This window comes from Bufo bufo, chromosome 3, assembly GCF_905171765.1.
Source record: "Bufo bufo chromosome 3, aBufBuf1.1, whole genome shotgun sequence".
Taxonomy (NCBI): Eukaryota; Metazoa; Chordata; class Amphibia; order Anura; family Bufonidae; genus Bufo; species Bufo bufo.
Genome location: NC_053391.1, coordinates 694,953,855 through 694,973,965, shown reverse-complemented (window position 1 = coordinate 694,973,965; position 20,111 = coordinate 694,953,855). Strand labels below are relative to the sequence as shown.

At 45.9% G+C, this 20,111-nt stretch overlaps 1 protein-coding gene across 11 annotated transcripts in view; it reads left to right on the top strand.

The window, feature by feature from the left end:
- The window catches only part of LOC120996579 (NACHT, LRR and PYD domains-containing protein 12-like), a 335,847-nt gene extending 316,386 nt beyond the window's left edge, over positions 1 to 19,461 (top strand). For all 11 annotated transcript variants that reach the window (XM_040426591.1, XM_040426587.1, XM_040426592.1 and 8 more), the window contains one exon: positions 19,202 to 19,461. In XM_040426591.1, the coding sequence (XP_040282525.1) occupies positions 19,202 to 19,289 (88 nt within the window). In that variant the 3' untranslated portion in view covers positions 19,290 to 19,461. The remainder of the gene's footprint in view (positions 1 to 19,201) is intronic.
- Positions 19,462 to 20,111: the final 650 nt, after the last annotated feature.

Genomic DNA, 20,111 nt, shown 5'->3' with positions numbered 1-20,111 from the left:
GCGGCGGAACTCGGAGGTATACTCGGCTACAGAGCGTCTTCCCTGCCGTAGACTGTGCAGCCTAGCCTCGGCAGTCGCGCAGCGGTTAGGGTCGTCGAAGACTTGGCTCATGGCTGCTGTGAAGTTGTCTAGATTATTTAATAAGGGACTGTGGGACTCCACATATGGGTGTGATGAACAGGATCTTCTTTCTGTCCGAGGAAAAGGAGCCCAGCTGCATCTGAAAGTAGATACGGCACTGGTTGAGGAACCCCCGAAACTGGCTCCGATCGCCGTTAAACTTTGACGGGAGAGGCATGCGGGAGTCTGTGACCGCGCCGCGTACGTCCAGTAGTTGACGCTGTAAGTCGATAATTTCCCTCTGTTGGCTCTGGATTGCGCCTTGAAGTTGAGCCATTTCCTTTTGGGCAGAGGTGCCAAACTCCTGAAGTTCGGAGACTTGTTTGCGCAGGGTGGCCATCGCGGACTCCATTTTTGGGCTGGTTATTCTGTTGCAATCCTACAGGCTCACCTGAGTCAGAGGACAGCTGGCTGGAGGTGGAGCCCAGTGGCAAGGACCGCAGGCAGGTTGTAGTTGCAGGAAGTCAGGCAGAGGCGTAATCGGTTAGCAGGCGGTGGGTCAGGGCAGGCGGCAGTGAGCGTGGTCAGACAATCCGGATCGGGAACGGTGGAAGCAGTTCAGTTGGTAGGGACAAGCAGAAGAGTAGTCGGGGACAATTCCAAGGTCGGCAGCAGTCAAGTTGGTAGCAGTAGCAACAGAGGAACAGCAGTAGATGCAGCAGGATCAAGTCCAGAAGAACAATAACCAGCAGGGATCTGGTGCAAGAGGCTGGGCTTATAAAGAGGAAGTAGCAGGTGCAAGGAATCACAGAGATTAACAAGGCAAGGCTGGAACAAGGTAGATCAAAGAGTTCAGTAGAAGGAAATGTCCAGAAGGGTTGGTAGTCTAGTGGCTAGAGCTACTGCCTGGGACATGGCTGGTCACTGGTTCGAATCCTGACAGCGGGATTCAATCGGATAATATTGATAGTCCTCATTATACCAACAGGAGGAAAACAACATCATGGAAAGTCTGTTCCGTTATATGAGTATTTATTTCTTGCGTGATCTGGTTGCCATATTGTGCGGTTTTATTTGAATGCTTGCGTCCAGCTCTTCTGATGCGTTTTTTGATGTGTGAGGGTTTTCTCCTGAACTTGTTTTCTTTTCTATAATAAGAAGACTTGTTGTCCTTAATTAAACTTTCAACACTGCTTGGTATTTGTTCTTCACCAGATTCTGATGAATCAGGGGTAGCTTCAGATATATCTCCCTCCATTGAACTGAAGCTAACTCTACGGGTGGAAATCGATTTTTCTTGTGTTCGTTGTGTGGTAATGTGAACAGTGCTGGAAGGTGTGTTGTCCCACTTCAGGTACCTCAGATGGGTGAGACAGAAAAAATCCAGAGAGTGGCAGTAGTCTCAGCAAAGCATAGTTTGCTGGGACATTTCTGTATACATTTTCTGGGCTGGATTTTACTTGGACTGGTGGCTAGGCTTGGTAGAGGGAGTTCCCAGTCCACACCCTTCCAGTACGGGTTTTCCTTTCTACCTGAGGTGATCGCAGGTGAGGCCTGCTGTAATCAGGCTGGCATAAAGCGCCTCAGAGTAGGTCAGTCTGAGGAGGGAGAGCGAGACTGTTTTGTGAAGCAGAGGCTCTGTGTGTGGTCTCAGTCAGGAGGACTGAGGGGCCACAAGGCTTTGAATAGCCTGAGGTTTGGAGGACCTAGAGAACGAGGGTTGCACGCCCAGCGTCTGGAGGACTACTGGGCCACACTCCCCCAAAAGGAAGCCATAGCCTTGAGGCTGCAGTATTGATGTTGGCTGAGGAAAGCCGCATATGTTGTCCATGTGTGAACTGAGCTCTATGAGTGAGGTAGGGACGTATTTTGTTTAGGTAGCGCCTAGACGGTCAGGAGTTTATTTGTGTTTTAAGTGTTGGCGGTGCGGGAACCTCACCCCACCCAGTGATGTATAACTAGACTATCCTTTATAAGAAGACTGTCAAAATAAATGCACAGTTTGGACATGAAAATCCGTTGTCTGGTGAGATATCTGTGAGTGTGACCCCCTGAAAAGAGACGATCCCTTACATATGGTGGAGGATGCGGGCAAGTTGTCCATGAGAGAAGGGCAACAACAGTTGGTTGCTAGGGGCAACAACAAGAGAAAGAGCAGGTGCTGCTGAATCCTGCTGTGCTGGAGTTTAAAGAGCCGGAAGCCTGTTTATTCGGTGGAGCAGGTGCTGCTCATGCTATTCGGTGGAGCCCAGAAAAGAGACTGACCTGTTTGGAAAAACAAAAATATAAAATGTTTTTTTCCTTTTGCTGTGTGGCTAGAGAGGACTATCTGTTGCTATGGGGTGGATGGAGGATTTCACCAAGCAGCTGATGCGGGCCAATCTGAAGGCTAGCCAAAGGCAAATGATGTGGCAACAGGAGCAGGAAAAGCTCATGTGCGGGTTGGACAAACCAAGAGACGTCAGATATCTGTGAGTGTGACCCCCTGAAAAGAGACGATCCCTTACATATGGTGGAGGATGCGGGCAAGTTGTCCATGAGAGAAGGGCAACAACAGTTGGTTGCTAGGGGCAACAACAAGAGAAAGAGCAGGTGCTGCTGAATCCTGCTGTGCTGGAGTTTAAAGAGCCGGAAGCCTGTTTATTCGGTGGAGCAGGTGCTGCTCATGCTATTCGGTGGAGCCCAGAAAAGAGACTGACCTGTTTGGAAAAACAAAAATATAAAATGTTTTTTTCCTTTTGCTGTGTGGCTAGAGAGGACTATCTGTTGCTATGGGGTGGATGGAGGATTTCACCAAGCAGCTGATGCGGGCCAATCTGAAGGCTAGCCAAAGGCAAATGATGTGGCAACAGGAGCAGGAAAAGCTCATGTGCGGGTTGGACAAACCAAGAGACGTCCTAACCCAAGGCATTTCCCATGGTAACGGCTGTGCGGAGGAACTGGGCAGTGACCTCATGACTAGGAGCCAAGAACTGCAGGTTCTCGAGATGCAGTTGGATGCAGAGGTGGTGTATGCTGTTGCCAAGGGCAACCGACGGGAAGATAATGAGATGGAGAGCAGTGCGGCTCTCAAGAGTTCAAGTGTTTTCTGCCAAGGTGTACAGAGTCCTAGAGAGGATGTGCGAAGATGCCGTAATGCTGTTGCTAAGAGCAACCAACCTCGACAGCAGGCAGCTGTCCGGCAACAGAGAGAGTGCTGCTGGAGATGTCGCCAAGTGGGAGGTGTGCACCTGGTTGTCCTATGACCAGGAATCCAAGATGGGAGGTTCCCAACATCTCGGAAAAGGATGTCTACTGTGGAGATGGACGTATCGCACGTGAGAGGGATGAACCCGAGGCGACAATGGGTAAGACCGTTCCTGTAATTGCTGGTGTAGCAGACCACGTGACAGTGAGCACAGCTCTGGAGGTTGGGCATGTGACTGACCGGGGCCCTGGTACCTCAGAGACCGTGAACTGTGGTGTGAGCCGGCGGCAGTTGCTATATGCTGGGCCAGGAGGTGTTGAGACACGGGGACTAGAGACTGCGCCGAAAATGTGCAACATTGTGGTGAATGGCAGTTCAGTCCAGGCGTTGTTGGACGCAAGGTGCCAGGTGAGCCTGGTACATGCCAGCTTGGTAGCTGGGGATTATGTGCGGAACAATCATGCGGATAGTAAGGACTATCCGGTGGCTCTCACTGAGTGTGAGACTCCAGTGGGAACTGGGACTTATACGTTTGGGGTTGCAAACAAGCTTGCGCATAATGTAGTTTTGGGCCGTGATTTCCCCTTGTTTTGGGAGTTGTGGCATAATGGAGACACAGAGAGTACAAAAACTCCTGCAGAACTTGTACCTGTCCCTTTAAGTGAATGTGTAAGGGAAATGACCATTGAAAACAGTGATGTAGTTGAAGTGAAAAATGAAAATGTGAGGTCATGTGAAGTATATGATGATGACATGCCTTTTCCCTTTCAGGATGTGATCAGGAGAGAAGTGCCCCTTCCTGGTAAAAATGTATATGATACAAAAATGCTGGTTAATGATGTGAGCCCAGAGGGGGTACCACACGTACCAGAGGTGGATATGCAGTACCCACGGGGTTTTATGGTTGCTGGGGAAGTGTCCAATGTGGGCATTAGCGCATCGGTGCCCCTAGAGGTCAGAACTGATAATGACACAATATAGGTGACGCATGTGCCGTAGCCGATAGCAACTCAGAGAAAGAAGCTACCCAGTCAAGGTCTTGCGAAATTAAAATAGTTGCTAGTAGTGACCAGACAACAGTTATACCTGACGTGACGAGAGTTAAGTGGGGAGACATCAGCCTAGTGACTGAGACCTATACCCAGGCAGTGGTAGATGACCAGACGTGTCAGTACAGCTGCAATCAGAAAGAGATGAGTGATCTGAAGGATCTACTGCCTGATATCCAGGTGAAGAGTAAAGGCTCCAAAGAAGCACAGAAAACTGCGGTAGACATGGACAATGTGCTTAAAGAGACTGTGGGTAGAACCCCCACAGGGTGTCTAAAAGAGAAGATGGAAGAAGTTTCTTCTGAAAAAGTTGATGAAGCTAATGTGGAGGCAGAAGTCAAGAGACTTATGGCAGTGAGTAGTCAGGACCGGGTCATGAAAGATGTCCCCTCTACCGTCAATGCCTTCCAGAAAGCCAGCGGTCTGCTGGGTAAGAAATATGAGGAGACAGATGGCCAGCATGCAGATGTTGTCTACTACTGTGAGATGGCTCTCCTAGAGCCTGCCCGAAAGGAGAACAATGTCCTGGGTGACCCTCTGGAGGGAATGCTAGAAGAGGAAGAGTCTGATGAGGACCCCGGTGTCTCCAGTACCTCCAACCTTGATGAGAAAGAGGAGGGGTTAAGAATGCAAGTATATGATGCCGTGTCCGAGGAGGATGAGAAGGCTAACTGTAACGGACCGTTTCAGCAGACAAGGGGTTAAAATCTGTTTAGGCGATATGCCCCTTTTCTGAGAGACAGGCACAGCTACTGCAGAACAACAAACTCCCGAACTGGATACAAAATAGCACTCCAAACTGGGACCTCACGAATAGCTGCTAGCAGACGAACAGGAATCAGCTTACACTCCTGGCAATCAGTCTCTAACAGCATACAGTGGATCCCCCCAATAACGAGACAAGGCTCCGTGTTGAGGGTCAAGAAGTGGTCTGAGGTGCTGGCACACCCAGCCTGGTTTCTATTACAGTTGTTGCAAATACAGGTCCGCCCACAGGGTTTTGAAATACAACCAATCAATAAGTTACAACACATACAATGTAAGTACAGCAACCAATCGTTCACGCCCCTAGGGGACCAGAAGGGAGACTGCGACACAGGACAGATATGTAGCAATTCCGGATACACAGAGACAATACATCCCCACAATGCATCATGGTTTCCTCCTTTCTGCCCTGGAGACACCCGAGGAGCAATCCAATTATCTCTCAAGACAAAAGGAAATCACCAATACACATGTGGGGACAACAGAACAGAAATCACCATTTTAAACATACAATGTCACAACCCTTTTCAATACACAGACATTTAACATCTCAAATATAGCACGAATTAGACCAGGAGTTCAAGTTAGTTCAAGTCCTTTGTGAACAAATGAGGCCTGGCTGATGAGAGGGCCCATAATCCTGGGGCAAGAGGCCAGCAGCCAGGCCCCTCCAAAACCCAGTGGCGAGGTTGGTTTCGCCACACATCTCCCCCTCCCAGGGAAGACTAACCAGGTACCTGACCTCACGGTCAGTACCTGAGTTAGTCTGGCAGTCCACCCACAACCCAATACTGGACCTGTTTAATTTGGTAGCCTGTCTCTGTCCAGTGAGTCCACCAAGGTTATGTTGGTAGCTGGTACTCCCGGTCTCTGTGTTGCTCCCTGGCTTGGAGTGGAGGTTGCTTTGTGGGCAGGTATCAGCGGTACTCTGCCCTGGTGCCAGCGTTACCATGGAAGAAGCCTGGTTGGAGCCTGGTTGTTGGAGGGGTAGACCGACTGTCTCTACCCCCTGTGCTGTAAGTGCAGAGACCACGGTCCCATCTGCACTGTTGTGGGGCTTACTGTCTCCCCCTGGTGCGTTAAGCTGCCGCTGGGGAGAGGGGGTAACGAGCTCCTCTCCCATACATACTTCCAGCCGCTGGGGAGGGCGACCAACCGTCTCCGCTCCCAATACAGTGTCCTGCTGCTGGGGAAAGGAGACTGGGATCTCTATTCCCTGCTGGACACTCTGCCGCTGGGGGACAGGACCGACTGTCTCTGCCCCCTGTAACTCCGCCTGCCACTGGGGAATGGAGACTGGGCTCCCAATTCCCAATAAATCACACGGCCGCTGGGGAATGGAGACTGGGCTCCCAATTCCCTGTACATCACTCAGCCGCTGGGGAATTGAGACTGGGCTCCCAATTCCCAAAAAATCATGCTGCTGCTGGGGGGCAGGAACAACTACCTCTGCCCCCTGTAACTCAGCCTGCCGCTGGGGAGGAAGGACTCTGCTCTCCTCTCCCTGCATTTCACACTGCCTTCCCGGCATATCACCCTGCTGCTGGGGGGCAGGAACAACTACCTCTGCCCCCTGTAACTCAGCCTGCTGCTGGGGAGGGAGGACGCTGCTCTCCTCTCCCTGCACTTCACACTGCCTTCCCGGCATATCACTCTGCTGCTGGGGGGCAGGAACAACTACCTCTGCCCCCTGTAACTCAGCCTGCCGCTGGGGAATGGAGACTGGGCTCCCAATTCCCTGCAATTCACACTGTCGCTGGGGAATGGAGACTGGGCTCCCAATTCCCTGCTGGACACTCTGCCGCTGGGGAGAGGAGACTGAGCTTTCTCTGTCCCGCAACTGTAACTTCCGATGGAGGTCCACCCAACGTGGCAGCTGACCGTCACCTTCTGCCCGGTATAGTAGGGTCTTGAACACTAGACTCCTCACGAACTTCACGGATTTCTCAGCTGGATTGGGTCCGAAGAAGTTCAGCCGCAACCACATCATACGGTCAAATTCCTCAACAGAGTATCTGTACTCCACTGCTGGTTCCATCCTGGTGCTTTTAGGGTCGCTGTACTGAGACATGCGTTGCCCTTAAGTTGTAAAATCCAAAGAAATGGTGTCTCCTGTAGCTGTCCTTCTGGCTGTAGGAACGATCCCGCTGCTTGCCACCAATGTAACGGACCGTTTCTGCAGACAAGGGGTTAAAATCCGTTTAGGCGATATGCCCCTTTTCTGAGAGACAGGCACAGCTACTGCAGAACACCAAACTCCCGAACTGGATACAAAATAGCACTCCAAACTGGGACCTCACGAATAGCTGCTAGCAGACGAACAGGAATCAGCTTACACTCCTGGCAATCAGTCTCTAACAGCATACAGTGGATCCCCCCAATAACGAGACAAGGCTCCGTGTTGAGGGTCAAGCAGTGGTCTGAGGTGCTGGCACACCCAGCCTGGTTTTTATTACAGTTGTTGCAAATACAGGTCCGCCCACAGGGTTTTGAAATACAACCAATCAATATGTTACAACACATACAATGTAAGTACAGCAACCAATCGTTCACACCCCTAGGGGACCAGAAGGGAGACTGCGACACAGGACAGATATGTAGCAATTCCGGATACACAGAGACAATACATCCCCACAATGCATCATGGTTTCCTCCTCTCTACCCTGGAGACACCCGAGGAGCAATCCAATTATCTCTCAAGACAAAGGGAAATCACCAATACACATGTGGGGACAACAGAACAGAAATCACCATTTTAAACATACAATGTCACAACCCTTTTCAATAAACAGACATTTAACATCCCAAAAATGGCATGAATTAGACCAGGAGTTCAAGTTAGTTCAAGTCCTTTGTGAACAAATGAGGCCTGGCTGATGAGAGGGCCCATAATCCTGGGGCAAGAGGCCAGCAGCCAGGCCCCTCCAAAACCCAGTGGCGAGGTTGGTTTCCCACACTAACAAACTCAATAAAGACTCAAAGGCTGAAGAAGCTAAGGATGATGAGTTGGAGTGGGAGAGATTCTCGGATGTTCCAGAGACCAAAGATAAGGCGGAAGAAGAGTCGGCCGAAGTGGGCAGAGCTTCTGAAGAAGCAGAAGACTCTGAAACTGAAGACAAACCTGAGCTAAACCCTGTGGGTAGTAAAGAAAAAAGAGAAGTGTTATCTGTTGATAGAAGAAAGAAACAAAGCGAGTGTGAACACCAGGTGACACCAGAGCGGCTAAAGGATGGTATAAAACTGACCAGCCGGATCTCCAACAAAAAGGAGGAGGCGGGACCTCCTCATGGAAAACAGGGCTGTAAATGTAACATCCCAGAGTATGTCACTAAAACTCTGTTCCCCTTCTACAGCATGTTAGGTGTGTATGTATTATTATCTTGTGTAATCTAGTTTTACATTTTCCTGTATATGTATTTTCCAGGCTTGTATTATGTATTTGCTGTAATTTCCCTGTCCGCGAGCAGGTGGCGGCAATATGTAAGCAGACAATGGTTAGTTAGTTAGTATATCTAGTCTGGAATAGTCCATTCTAGTCTGGGCTCCCCTGTGTGAGCAGAAGTGGGATGTTCCCATGTCCTGTCTCATGAGGAGGAGAAGGAAGTGTAGTCAGTGTACCAGCCACCCCCTGCTGGGGTAGGTTGTGTTGGTAGGAGTTCCCAGAACCAGGGATCCCAACCCTCGATCCCGCCTCGGCTGAGGCAAGGATCCATCTTCCCAGCCTGAGCTATCAACCTCAGCTGGTCGACAAGAAGAGCAGCCACCTCCAGCCTCCAGGAAGAAGCATACCCTGTGATCCAAGCTGTGAGTACATATCCCAAGTCCAGGAGAAGCCAAATTCCTCCTCAGCTAGTCAGGCCCATATCAAGCAGAAGTCAGACAGAGCAGAAGACTAATACCTGCCAGACTCCTTAGGCATATGATCAGAAGCAGAATAGATATAAATTCCTGCCACATACAGTTGCAAGAAAAAGTATGTGAACCCTTTGGAATGATATGGATTTCTGCACAAATTGGTCATAAAATGTGATCTGATCTTCATCTAAGTCACAACAATAGACAATCACAGTCTGCTTAAGCTAATAACACACAAAGAATTAAATGTTACCATGTTTTTATTGAACACACCATGTAAACATTCACAGTGCAGGTGGAAAAAGTATGTGAACCCCTAGACTAATGACATCTCCAAGAGCTAATTGGAGTGAGGTGTCAGCCAACCGGAGTCCAATCAATGAGATGAGTTCGGAGGTGTTGGTTACAGCTGCCCTGCCCTACAAAAACACACACCAGTTCTGGGTTTGCTTTTCACAAGAAGCATTGCCTGATGTGAATGATGCCTCGCACAAAAGAGCTCTCAGAAGACCTACGATTAAGAATTGTTGACTTCTATAAAGCTGGAAAGGGTTATAAAAGTATCTCCAAAAGCCTTGCTGTTCATCAGCCCACGGTAAGAAAAATTGTCTATAAATGGAGAAATTTCAGCACTGCTGCTACTCTCCCTAGGAGTGGCTGTCCTGTAAAGATGACTGCAAGAGCACAGCGCAGACTGCTAAATGAGGTGAAAAAGAATCCTAGAGTGTCAGCTAAAGACTTACAAAAGTCTCTGGCATATGCTAACATCCCTGTTAGTGAATCTACGATACGTAAAACACTAGACAAGAATGGATTTCATGGGAGGATACCACAGAGGAAGCCACTGCTGTCCAAAAAAAACATTGCTGCACGTTTACAGTTTGCACAAGAGCACCTGGATGTTCCACAGCAGTACTGGCAAAATATTCTGTGGACAGATGAAACCAAAGTTGAGTTGTTTGGAAGAAACACACAACACTATGTGTGGAGAAAAAGTGGCACAGCACACCAACATCAAAACCTCATCCCAACTGTGAAGTATGGTGGTGGGGGCATCATGGTTTGAGGCTGCTTTGCTGTGTCAGGGCCTGGACGGATTGCTATCATCTAAGGAAAAATGAATTCCCAAGTTTATCAAGACATTTTGCAGGAGAACTTAATGCCATCTGTCCACCAGTTGAAGCTCAACAGAAGATGGGTGTTGCAACAGGACAACAACCCAAAGCATAGAAGTAAATCAACAACAGAATGGCTTAAACAGAAGAAAATATGCCTTCTGGAGTGGCCCAGTCAGAGTCCTGACCTCAACCCGATTGAGATGCTGTGACATGACCTCAAGAAAGCGATTCACACCAGACATCCCAAGAATATTGCTGAACTGAAACAGTTCTGTAAAGAGGAATGGTCAAGAATTACTCCTGACCGTTGTGCACATCTGATCTGCAACTACAGGAAACGTTTGGTTGAAGTTTCTGCTGCCAAAGGAGGTTCAACCAGTTATTAAATCCAAGGCTTCACATACTTTTTCCACCTGCACTGTGAATGTTTACATGGTGTGTTCAATAAAAACATGGTAACATTTAATTCTTTGTGTGTTATTAGTTTAAGCAGACTGTGATTGTCTATTGTTGTGACTTAGATGAAGATCAGATAACCATTTATGACCAATTTGTGCAGAAATCCATATCATTCCAAAGGGTTCACATACTTTTTCTTGCAACTGTATTGCCAATACCTGCTGGGACCCAAGACTATTGCTGTAACTTGTCTGTGAAGGTTCTCATTTATCCAGGTCATGGTATCTATCTGTAAAGAATAAATCAAGGCAACTGGACGTACTGTAGATTTCTTGAAAACATTTCATTCGTTCTTCCAACGAGCTTTCTCAATTCTGAGTGATTGTACAAAAATTCTGGGAATAAATATGTAACTGAATCCACATCTGGTAATTATACCCAGCATTGGGTCAAAGGTGTTGATTCCATTATCCTAATTGGAGTCAGTAGGTGGTAAAGACTTCCCAGAAAAAGGTGTCAAGACAGCATTGCATGTGGCAGACAATAGATGTCTAACCCCCCCACCTCTATTCAAGCTTGGCTTCTCCATTTTTACGTAGATGGCCTCCTTCACGCCTCGTTTCTGGACTGTCTTATAACAGTGGAAGACGGAAGGAAGCTGGGAATAGAGGTCTATCGAAAACCAACACACACAGACCAGTACCTGATATTTGATTCCCACCATCCTCTAGACCACAAACTGGGAGTCATCCAGACTCTACACCACCAGGCAGAGAAAATCCCCACCAGCACAGAGGCCAAGGCGAAGGAACTCAAACACCTCAGAGGGGCACTTAAAACTTGTGGGTATCCAGTTTGGGCCTTTGTCAAAACAGAAGGAAGGAGAAGAAAGACCACCAAGACTACCAGTGAGGGCGAGAAGCATGACAGACGCAAGAATATGGTTATCCTATATGTAGCTGGGGTGTCTGAGAAACTCAAAAGGATTTTTAATAAAATCACATTCCTGTTTGCTTTAAACCCAGCAACACACTGAGGCAACAACTGGTTCACCCCAAAGACCCAACGCCTAAACACAAGATGGACAACATTGTGTACGCAGTCCAGTGCAATGAGGAATGCTCAGAAATGTATATCGGCGAAACAAAACAACAACTACATCAGCGTATGGCTCAGCATAGAAGAACCAAAACCTCTGGTCAAGATTCAGCCGTGTACTTACATCTGAAAGGAACACTCCTCCACTGTTATAAGACAGTCCAGAAAGGCCGATTGGTACAAACGAGGCGTGAAGGAGGCCATCTACGTAAAAATGGAGACGCCAAGCTTGAATAGAGGTGGGGGGGTTAGACATCTATTGTCTGCCACATGCAATGCTGTCTTGACACCTTTTTCTGGGAAGTCTTTATCACCTACTGACTCCAATTAGGATAATGGAATCAACACCTTTGACCCAATGCTGGGTATAATTACCAGATGTGGATTCAGTTACATATTTATTCCCAGAATTTTTGTACAATCACTCGAATTGAGAAAGCTCGTTGAAATGGAAAATAACTGTACAAGAAAGATGATTTGCATCTTTCTCTCAAGGGAACGAATGTCCTCGTGAACAGTTCCAAGTATTTGCTAATAAGCATTTAAACTAGGAAAGGGGGGCAAAAGAGTGATAATCCAGCAGTCCGACTGCCCCCTGGAACAATGCCAAAAGAGGCCAGTAGCACAAAGGTTAAGAAATGACAAGCTCAGAGTCTTGTCTACAAATGCTCGCAGTCTAGGGAATAAGATCAATGAGCTTGAGGCTATAATGGCATCTGAGAATATAGATGTAGTGGCTGTTACTGAGACGTGGAGTAATGACTGGGATATATCAATACCAGGGTACTCTCTATACAGGAAAGACAGAGAAGGCAAGAAGGGGGAGGGGTGGCCCTGTATGTGAAAGATAGCATAAAATCTAATTTGATACAAGTTAGCGAGAACAATTTAGAGTCAGTTTGGGTTACCTTGCAGCTTGATAATCATAAAGTAACTCGTGTAGGTGTGATATATAGACCACATAGCCAAGTCAAAGAATTAGATGATCTACTAGTTGAGGAAATAGCTAAAATGACATTGAAGGGGGAAGTTATCATTATGGGAGACTTCAATCTTCCAGATGTAAACTGGAAAACCAAAATAGCTAGTTCTGCCAAGAGTACAGATATTCTAAATTCCCTACTGGGATTATTTCTACAGCAAGTAGTGGAGGACCCAACCCGGAAGGAGGCCATTTTAGATTTAGTATTCACAAATGGGAATTTGGTATATGATATTACTGTAGGGGAAAGCTTGGGATCTAGTGATGTGGTTTACTAAGTACAGTGACTGAGTCACACCACACAAAAACAAAAGTTTTAGATTTTAGAAAAACTGACTTTTCTAAAATTAGATTAGTGGTATACGAGTCCCTATCAGACTGGAACAGTTTAATTGGAGTCCAGGAGAAATGGGACTACTTAAAAGTGGCACTATTGAAGGCAACAGAAGATTGCATTAGGCTTGTCAGTAAATGCAAAAAAAGGAAGAGACCACTGTGGTACTCAGCAGAAGTGGCCAAAATCATTAAAAACAAAAAGATAGCATTTAGGAATTATAAAAAAAACTAAACGAGGATGACAGACAAATTTATAAGATTAGGCAGAGAGAGGCCAAACAAGTTATAAGAGCTTCTAAAGCACAGGCAGAAGAGAAATTAGCTCAGTCAGGGAAAAAAGGCGATAAGGCATTCTTCAGATACATAAATGAAAAAAGGAAACTAAAACAAGGAATTACCAAATTAAAAACTAAAGAAGGAAGGTATATGGAAGAAGATAAAGAACTAGCTGACTGCCTCAATGAATACTTATGTTCAGTTTTTACAAAGGAAAATGAAGGAGAAGGACCTCAGTTGGGAAAGAAGACTAATGAATCTTTTGACGCATGTGTCTTTACAGAGGAAGAGGTTCTAAGTCAACTGTCTAAAATTAATACAAATAAGTCACAGGGGCCTGATGGGATACACCGAAAGCTATTAAAAGAGCTCAGCGGTGAACTAGCAAAACCATTAACAGATTTATTTAACCAATCACTGGCAACAGTAGTCGTCCCAGAAGATTGGAAATTAGCAAATGTTGTGCCCATTCACAAGAAAGGTAGTAGGGAGGAATCGGGCAACTATAGGCCAGTAAGCCTGACATCAATAGTGGGGAAATTAATGGAAACCATACTTAAGGAGAGGATTGTGGACCATCTAAAAACCCATGGATTGAAAGATGAAAAACAGCATGGGTTTACTTCAGGGAGATCATGTCAAACTAATATTATTGATTTTTTTGATTGGGTGACTAAAATAATAGATGGAGGAGGTGCAGTAGGCATCGCTTATCTAGACTTTAGTAAGGCTTTTGATACTGTCCCACATAGAAGGCTTATCAATAAAGTGCAGTCATTGGGCTTGGACTCCCATATTGTTGAATGGATTAGGCAGTGGCTGAGGGAGAGGCAACAGAGGGTTGTAGTCAATGGAGTATATTCAGACCAAGGTCTTGTTACCAGTGGGGTACCTCAGGGATCTGTTCTGGGACCCATATTGTTTAATATCTTTATCAGCGAAATTGCAGAAGGCCTCAATGGTAAGGTGTGTCTTTTTGCTGATGACACAAAGATTTGTAACAGGGTTGATGTTCCTGGAGGAATACACCAAATGGAAAAGGACTTAGGAAAACTAGAGGAATGGTCAAAAATCTGGCAACTAAAATTTAATGTTGATAAGTGCAAGATAATGCAACTGGGACGTAAAAACCCAAGAGCAGAATATAAAATCAGTGATACAGTCCTAACCTCAGTATCTGAGGAAAGGGATTTAGGGATCATTATTTCAGAAGACTTAAAGGTAGGCAGACAATGTCACAGAGCAGCAGGAAATGCTAGCAGAATGCTTGGGTGTATAGCAAGAGGAATTACCAGTAGAAAGAGGGAGGTGCTCATGCCGCTCTACAGAGCACTAGTGAGACCGCATTTGGAGTATTGTGCTCAGTACTGGAGACCATATCTCCAGAAGGATATTGATACTTTGGAGAGAGTTCAGAGAAGAGCTACTAAACTGGTACATGGATTGCAGGATAAAACTTACCAGGAAAGATTAAAGGACCTTAACATGTATAGCTTGGAAGAAAGACGAGACAGAGGGGATATGATACAAACTTTTAAATACATAAAGGGAATCAACAAGGTAAAAGAGGAAAGAATATTTAAAAGAAGAAAAACTGCTACAAGAGGACATAGTTTTAAATTAGAGGGGCAAAGGTTTAAAAGTAATATCAGGAAGTATTACTTTACTGAGAGAGTAGTGGATGCATGGAATAGCCTTCCTGCAGAAGTGGCAGCTGCAAATACAGTGGAGGAGTTTAAGCATGCATGGGATAGGCATAAGGCCATCCTTCATATAAGATAGGACCAGGGGCTATCCATAGTATTTAGTATATTGGGCAGACTAGATGGGCCAAATGGTTCTTATCTGCCGACACATTCTATGTTTCTATGTTTCTAAGAACGAGTGAAACGTTTTCAAGAAATCTAGAGTACGTCCAGTTGCCTTGATTTATTCTTTACAGATATATTGCTGTAACTTGTATGGATTTAAAGCTGCCATTCAGTAAAGACGAATTGGATTATATCTCCTGTCTGGATCTCAATCATTCCACCATATCTCCTACTGACCACACTCAATTTATTGCAAGTGAGCCAGGATCCAGGAGTCCAGCCGTACCAAGGAAGGAGACACCGTTGACATTACACAGAGACATTATCCCCCTCTGGCATTCCTCACCTGGTACGTGAGTTATAACATCTTAAAGGGCCCTGCTACAGTACCTGCGCAAGCTGCAATTGGCGTCACAAACTATTACATATAAATACTGACCCACTGCATAGCTGACCCACTGTACCGGTGTCCTGCTCATTGCATAAAGATTGCAGAAGTTAGAGGTCGTGGACCTAAGAAGAAATCTGGAAAAGGAGCAAGTCAGAAAGCTAAGAAAAAGTTCTCCAGCAAAGAGAAGGAGGACTCCCTTAGACACTGTCTGCTAGGTAGAAAGTCAGTGTTTATGAAAAACCAAGCTCTGCTTGCCTGGGGGTGGCAAAATAGAGAGAAATATGTGACACTGACCACATCTTCCAGAGGGCATGGTACGATGTGGGAAAATCCCCAGACCTCCGGTCTGAAGAAGAGGGGGGGGATATGTGGTAATGTGAACAGTGCTGGAAGGTGTGTTGTCCCACTTCAGGTACCTCAGATGGGTGAGACAGATAAAATCCAGAGAGTGGCAGTAGTCTCAGCAAAGCATAGTTTGCTGAGACATTTCTGTATACATATTCTGGCCTGGATTTTACTTGGACTGGTGGCTAGGCTTGGTATAGGGAGTTCCCAGTCCACACCCTTCCAGTACGGGTTTTCCTTTCTACCTGAGGCGATCGCAGGTAAGGCCTGCTGTATGTAATCAGGCTGGCATAAAGCGCCTCAGAGGAGGGAGAGCGAGACTGTTTTGTGAAGCAGAGGCTCTGTGTGTGATCTCAGTCAGGAGGACTGAGGGGCCACAAGGCTTTGAATAGCCTGAGGTTTGGAGGACCTAGAGAACGAGGGTTGCACGCCCAGCGTCTGGAGGACTACTGGGCCACACTCCCCCAAAAGGTACTGGAGTTGCCACAGCCTGGAGGCTGCAGTATTGATGTTGGCTGAGGAAAGCCGCATATGTTGTCAATGTGTGAACTGAGCTCTATGAGTGAGGTAGGGACGTATTGTGTTTAGGTAGCGCCTAGACGGGCAGGAGTATATTTGTGTTTCAAGTGTTGACGGTGCGGGAACCTCACCCCACCCAGTCATGTATAACTGGACTATCCTTTATAAGAAGACTGTCAAAATAAATGCACAGTTTGGAGATGAAAATCCGTTGTCTGGTGATATATCTGTGAGTGTGACCCCCCTGAAAAGAGACGATCCCTTACAGTTGATTATAGCGCTTTTTCAAAATGGGCTTGGGAGTATATGGAGGATTCTCTCTACGCCCCCATTCATAAACTTGATTGTTGCTATAGTCAAAAACATCGCGCTGAAATTTAGTAGGTTTAAAGTTCATGATACTTTCCTCACATTCTTTTAACAAAGCTGCTGATTTGGTCTCCAATTCTTGATATTGAGGTGTCATTTCAAATTTCTGCAGTAGGCTCTTACATTTATCGATCTCCTGTTGAATTGACACCAATTTCTCTCCCTCATATTCAACGATGAGTGTCATTAATTGCTGTGAGCAGGCAGATAGGATGTCATTCCATTTAATAACAAAGCTTTCTGAAAAAATGGTCGTCGGAATTTTTTTAATCCGTAATCCTCTTGGGACCATTGATCTTTCCACATACTTATTTAAGCATGTACTGTTATGCCGATCTACAATAAAGACGACCAATACTGACGGATGCTGGAGAACGGATGCGGAAGGAACGGCCGTGAGATACCCAAACCCTGGACTAAGAAGGCATTGGACGGGCATAATCTATCCCCAGTAGTTAGAAGCAGCGGCCAGCCCAGGAGGGGATGCGACCGCTGGGAAATGGTACCGGCAGGCCCGGGAGGGAAGAAGGTGGAGGGGGCAAGGAGGGGCGAAAGCACTAGGTGAAATAAAGAGGAGAAAACCCAGGCCAGGAGGGGAATGAAGAATGAGAGGAATGGAGAGGGGAGGTGTTCACCATACTCATCTACATCCTCTTCTCTTCACCCCTCCTCGGGGTACCAGTAGGGTCACCTCTTCAGCTGCTAGCACCGAGGTGGTAGGGAGGCTGGAGTGGAGGGGACACTGCAGAAAGGCAGGTGATCTCATGGCTGGTGGGATGCAGGGGAGCTGGGATACCCTGGTCCACATTGCCTTCCTGGTGGAGGTCAGGCAGTGAGGGGAACAGAGAGGCAAGGTGTCTGTTTCCCATGCCTAAAGGGGAAAAAGGTAAAATAACAAACTAAAGTAATAAATACAAATGGTGGATAGATGCCCTGCAAAGCAGGAAGGTCTGCCTCCTACAGACACTAAGCTAAAACTGACTAGCTTGGGTATAACTGAGAGGAGGAGCTAACAATTTTTTGCTTAGTGTCGCCTCCTAGTGCCAGCAGCTATACCCATGGTCTCCTGTGTCTCCTGTGTATTTTTCAGCTGCACAGTGTCTGTGAAACAGGAATGACACACGGACAGCAAAAAATAGACAAACTGATCCTTCATGGAGGCATCTTTTCATTGACCATCATAGACCACCTTTTCACGGATTTGAGCATGGACAGAGACGTGTGAATGAGGTTTAATACTGCCGCCAATTACCGCATAAACTAGTAAACGCTCGGTCACCGGGTAATTGGAATCTTTCAACAGAATTAAAACTCATTGGTCGGTGGCAGATTGTGCTTTGTAATCATGATCTGCTGCCGGCAAACGATGATTCAGTGTTGTTACATAGCGAGCTTTCCAGACATCACCAGTCCCTTCATCAGGCGTCCTACAAGGATGTATGAGGAAACAATAAGAACAGAGACATGGGGGGGATGAAGGGACATTTAAAAAACAACAGACTATCAAAGATCTTGCAAATGAGTCCTTAATTATCTGACAGATAAGGGGTGTGAACGTTTTATGGTCTCTAAATTGATGTTGTCTCAGAGACCTGGAGCCCCCACTATGTCCATTCATTCCCCCATGTCTCTGTTCTTATTGGATATATAGCGCTGTTTCTTCATTCTTGTAGTCCGCCTGATGAAGGGACTGGTGATGTCTCAAAAGCTTGCTATGTAACATCATTACTTCTATTTTTGTTAACCATTAAAAGGTGTCAAACCTGCAATACTCTGATTTTGTTTCTCTTAAAGGGGTTCTCCAGGAATTTAGAAAATGAAAATACTTAAATATTACTTTATTGTAAATATATTCCCAAATACTTTTCATTATTTATAATTGCTCATTTTGTTTCGGGAGCAATCATTAGGAGAAACAAAATGGCCGCCGTCCTATTAATGCACACAAAACCTGTCCTAATCATACAGGAGGACAAGTAACTTCCAAGGACTGAGGTAAAGAGCTGCCTCATCATCCTCCTCCTCTCCTACTTGTCAGGGATTATGATCCTGAATACAGATTATAAGAACCTTAACTGAATCTCTGTGGGAATGGAGTTCATGAGGAGACATGAAGGACAGACAGGACAGACTGTGGTAATGGAGACTACATACAAGAGCTGCTGCTCATTATCCACATCACCCCCACCTCCTCTCTGTACTTCATGCCTCCTCATGATGAACTCCATTTCTACAGAGATTTAGCTGAAGATCATATTACACTGTATTCAGGATCATAGAAGAAGATGAGGCAGCTCTTTGGCTCACTGCTCTGAAGTAACTTGTCCTCCTGTGTGATTAGGACAGGTTTTGTATGTACTAATAGGATGGCGGCCATTTTATTTTTCCTAATGATTGCTCCCCAGACAAAACGAGCCATTATAACTAATGAAAGGTATCTAGGAATATATTTATAATAAAGTCATATTTAAGTATTTTCATTTTCCTAATTCTAGGAGAACCCCTTTAATGAGAACACTAAACCAAAGGGGAGATTTACAAAACACATGTTCAGGAGATCAATTCACTGACTGGTCTGATGTCACGAGGAAACCTCACAATACAACCTCACTAATGCTGGGGGCGCTGTTTTCTCTTCTAGTCTGATGAGCAATCGATTATCTAAAGAGGAGGAGGAAGCCATAAGAAAACTGGAAAAGCAGAAACCAAATATGGAGATCTTTTACTGAACTGAGAAGAAGCCGGATTCCTCTCTGTGATGAGCAGATAACAGGACTTTGGTGGAGAAGACTTCTTCAGAAGTCTGGTATTAGGAGAGTCTCCTGGTGCTTTATGGGTAATATGACTGATATATAGATGATAAGGAAATGTCTAATATTATAATAAACATGATACCAGAAATGTTCTTCTCTAGCTATTTATATGTCCAGTAACTAAGTCCCTTCCTAATGAGTCCAAATCCAGGCCTGTGGGATGTAGTAGCGTCTCCTGAAGGTCATGTACGTTGTCAGCAGTATAATACCGGTTGTCACACCGGAGGAGGCCGTACATTGCACACAGTGTAAATAACAAATCACACAAACTGTTATTTCAGTTTCTATTTTATCTTTTACTTGATGCGACTCACGGACATACCAGTGTTCACATGATCTGTCTCCCGATCACCAGGACCAATAGAAGTGACATGGCGGTGTGCGGTATTTTACTGTATATACACAGTTTGAGTGCTGTGTAAAATGACAAAAAGAAGACAAAGGGTATAAAATGGTCCTAAATGGACTCCTCTTGAGAGGACGCCCAGCTGCCAGCCTATACATGAACTACAGTATGGAACCTATCTAGATCCACCACCCTCCATCTATGTAATAAGGTCCATCTGTTTTATCCCGTAAAATCCATACACAGATCAGACCTACAGCTGTGAGCCACCTTGGAGGCCATCTTGGTAATGTTCTTGTAACCAGCTCCAAGACAGACCTGAGTGATGTGACACCAGGGAACTTCATTATAAAGTTGTTGTATTGATAGGGGCGTGGATAACTGCTGGCATT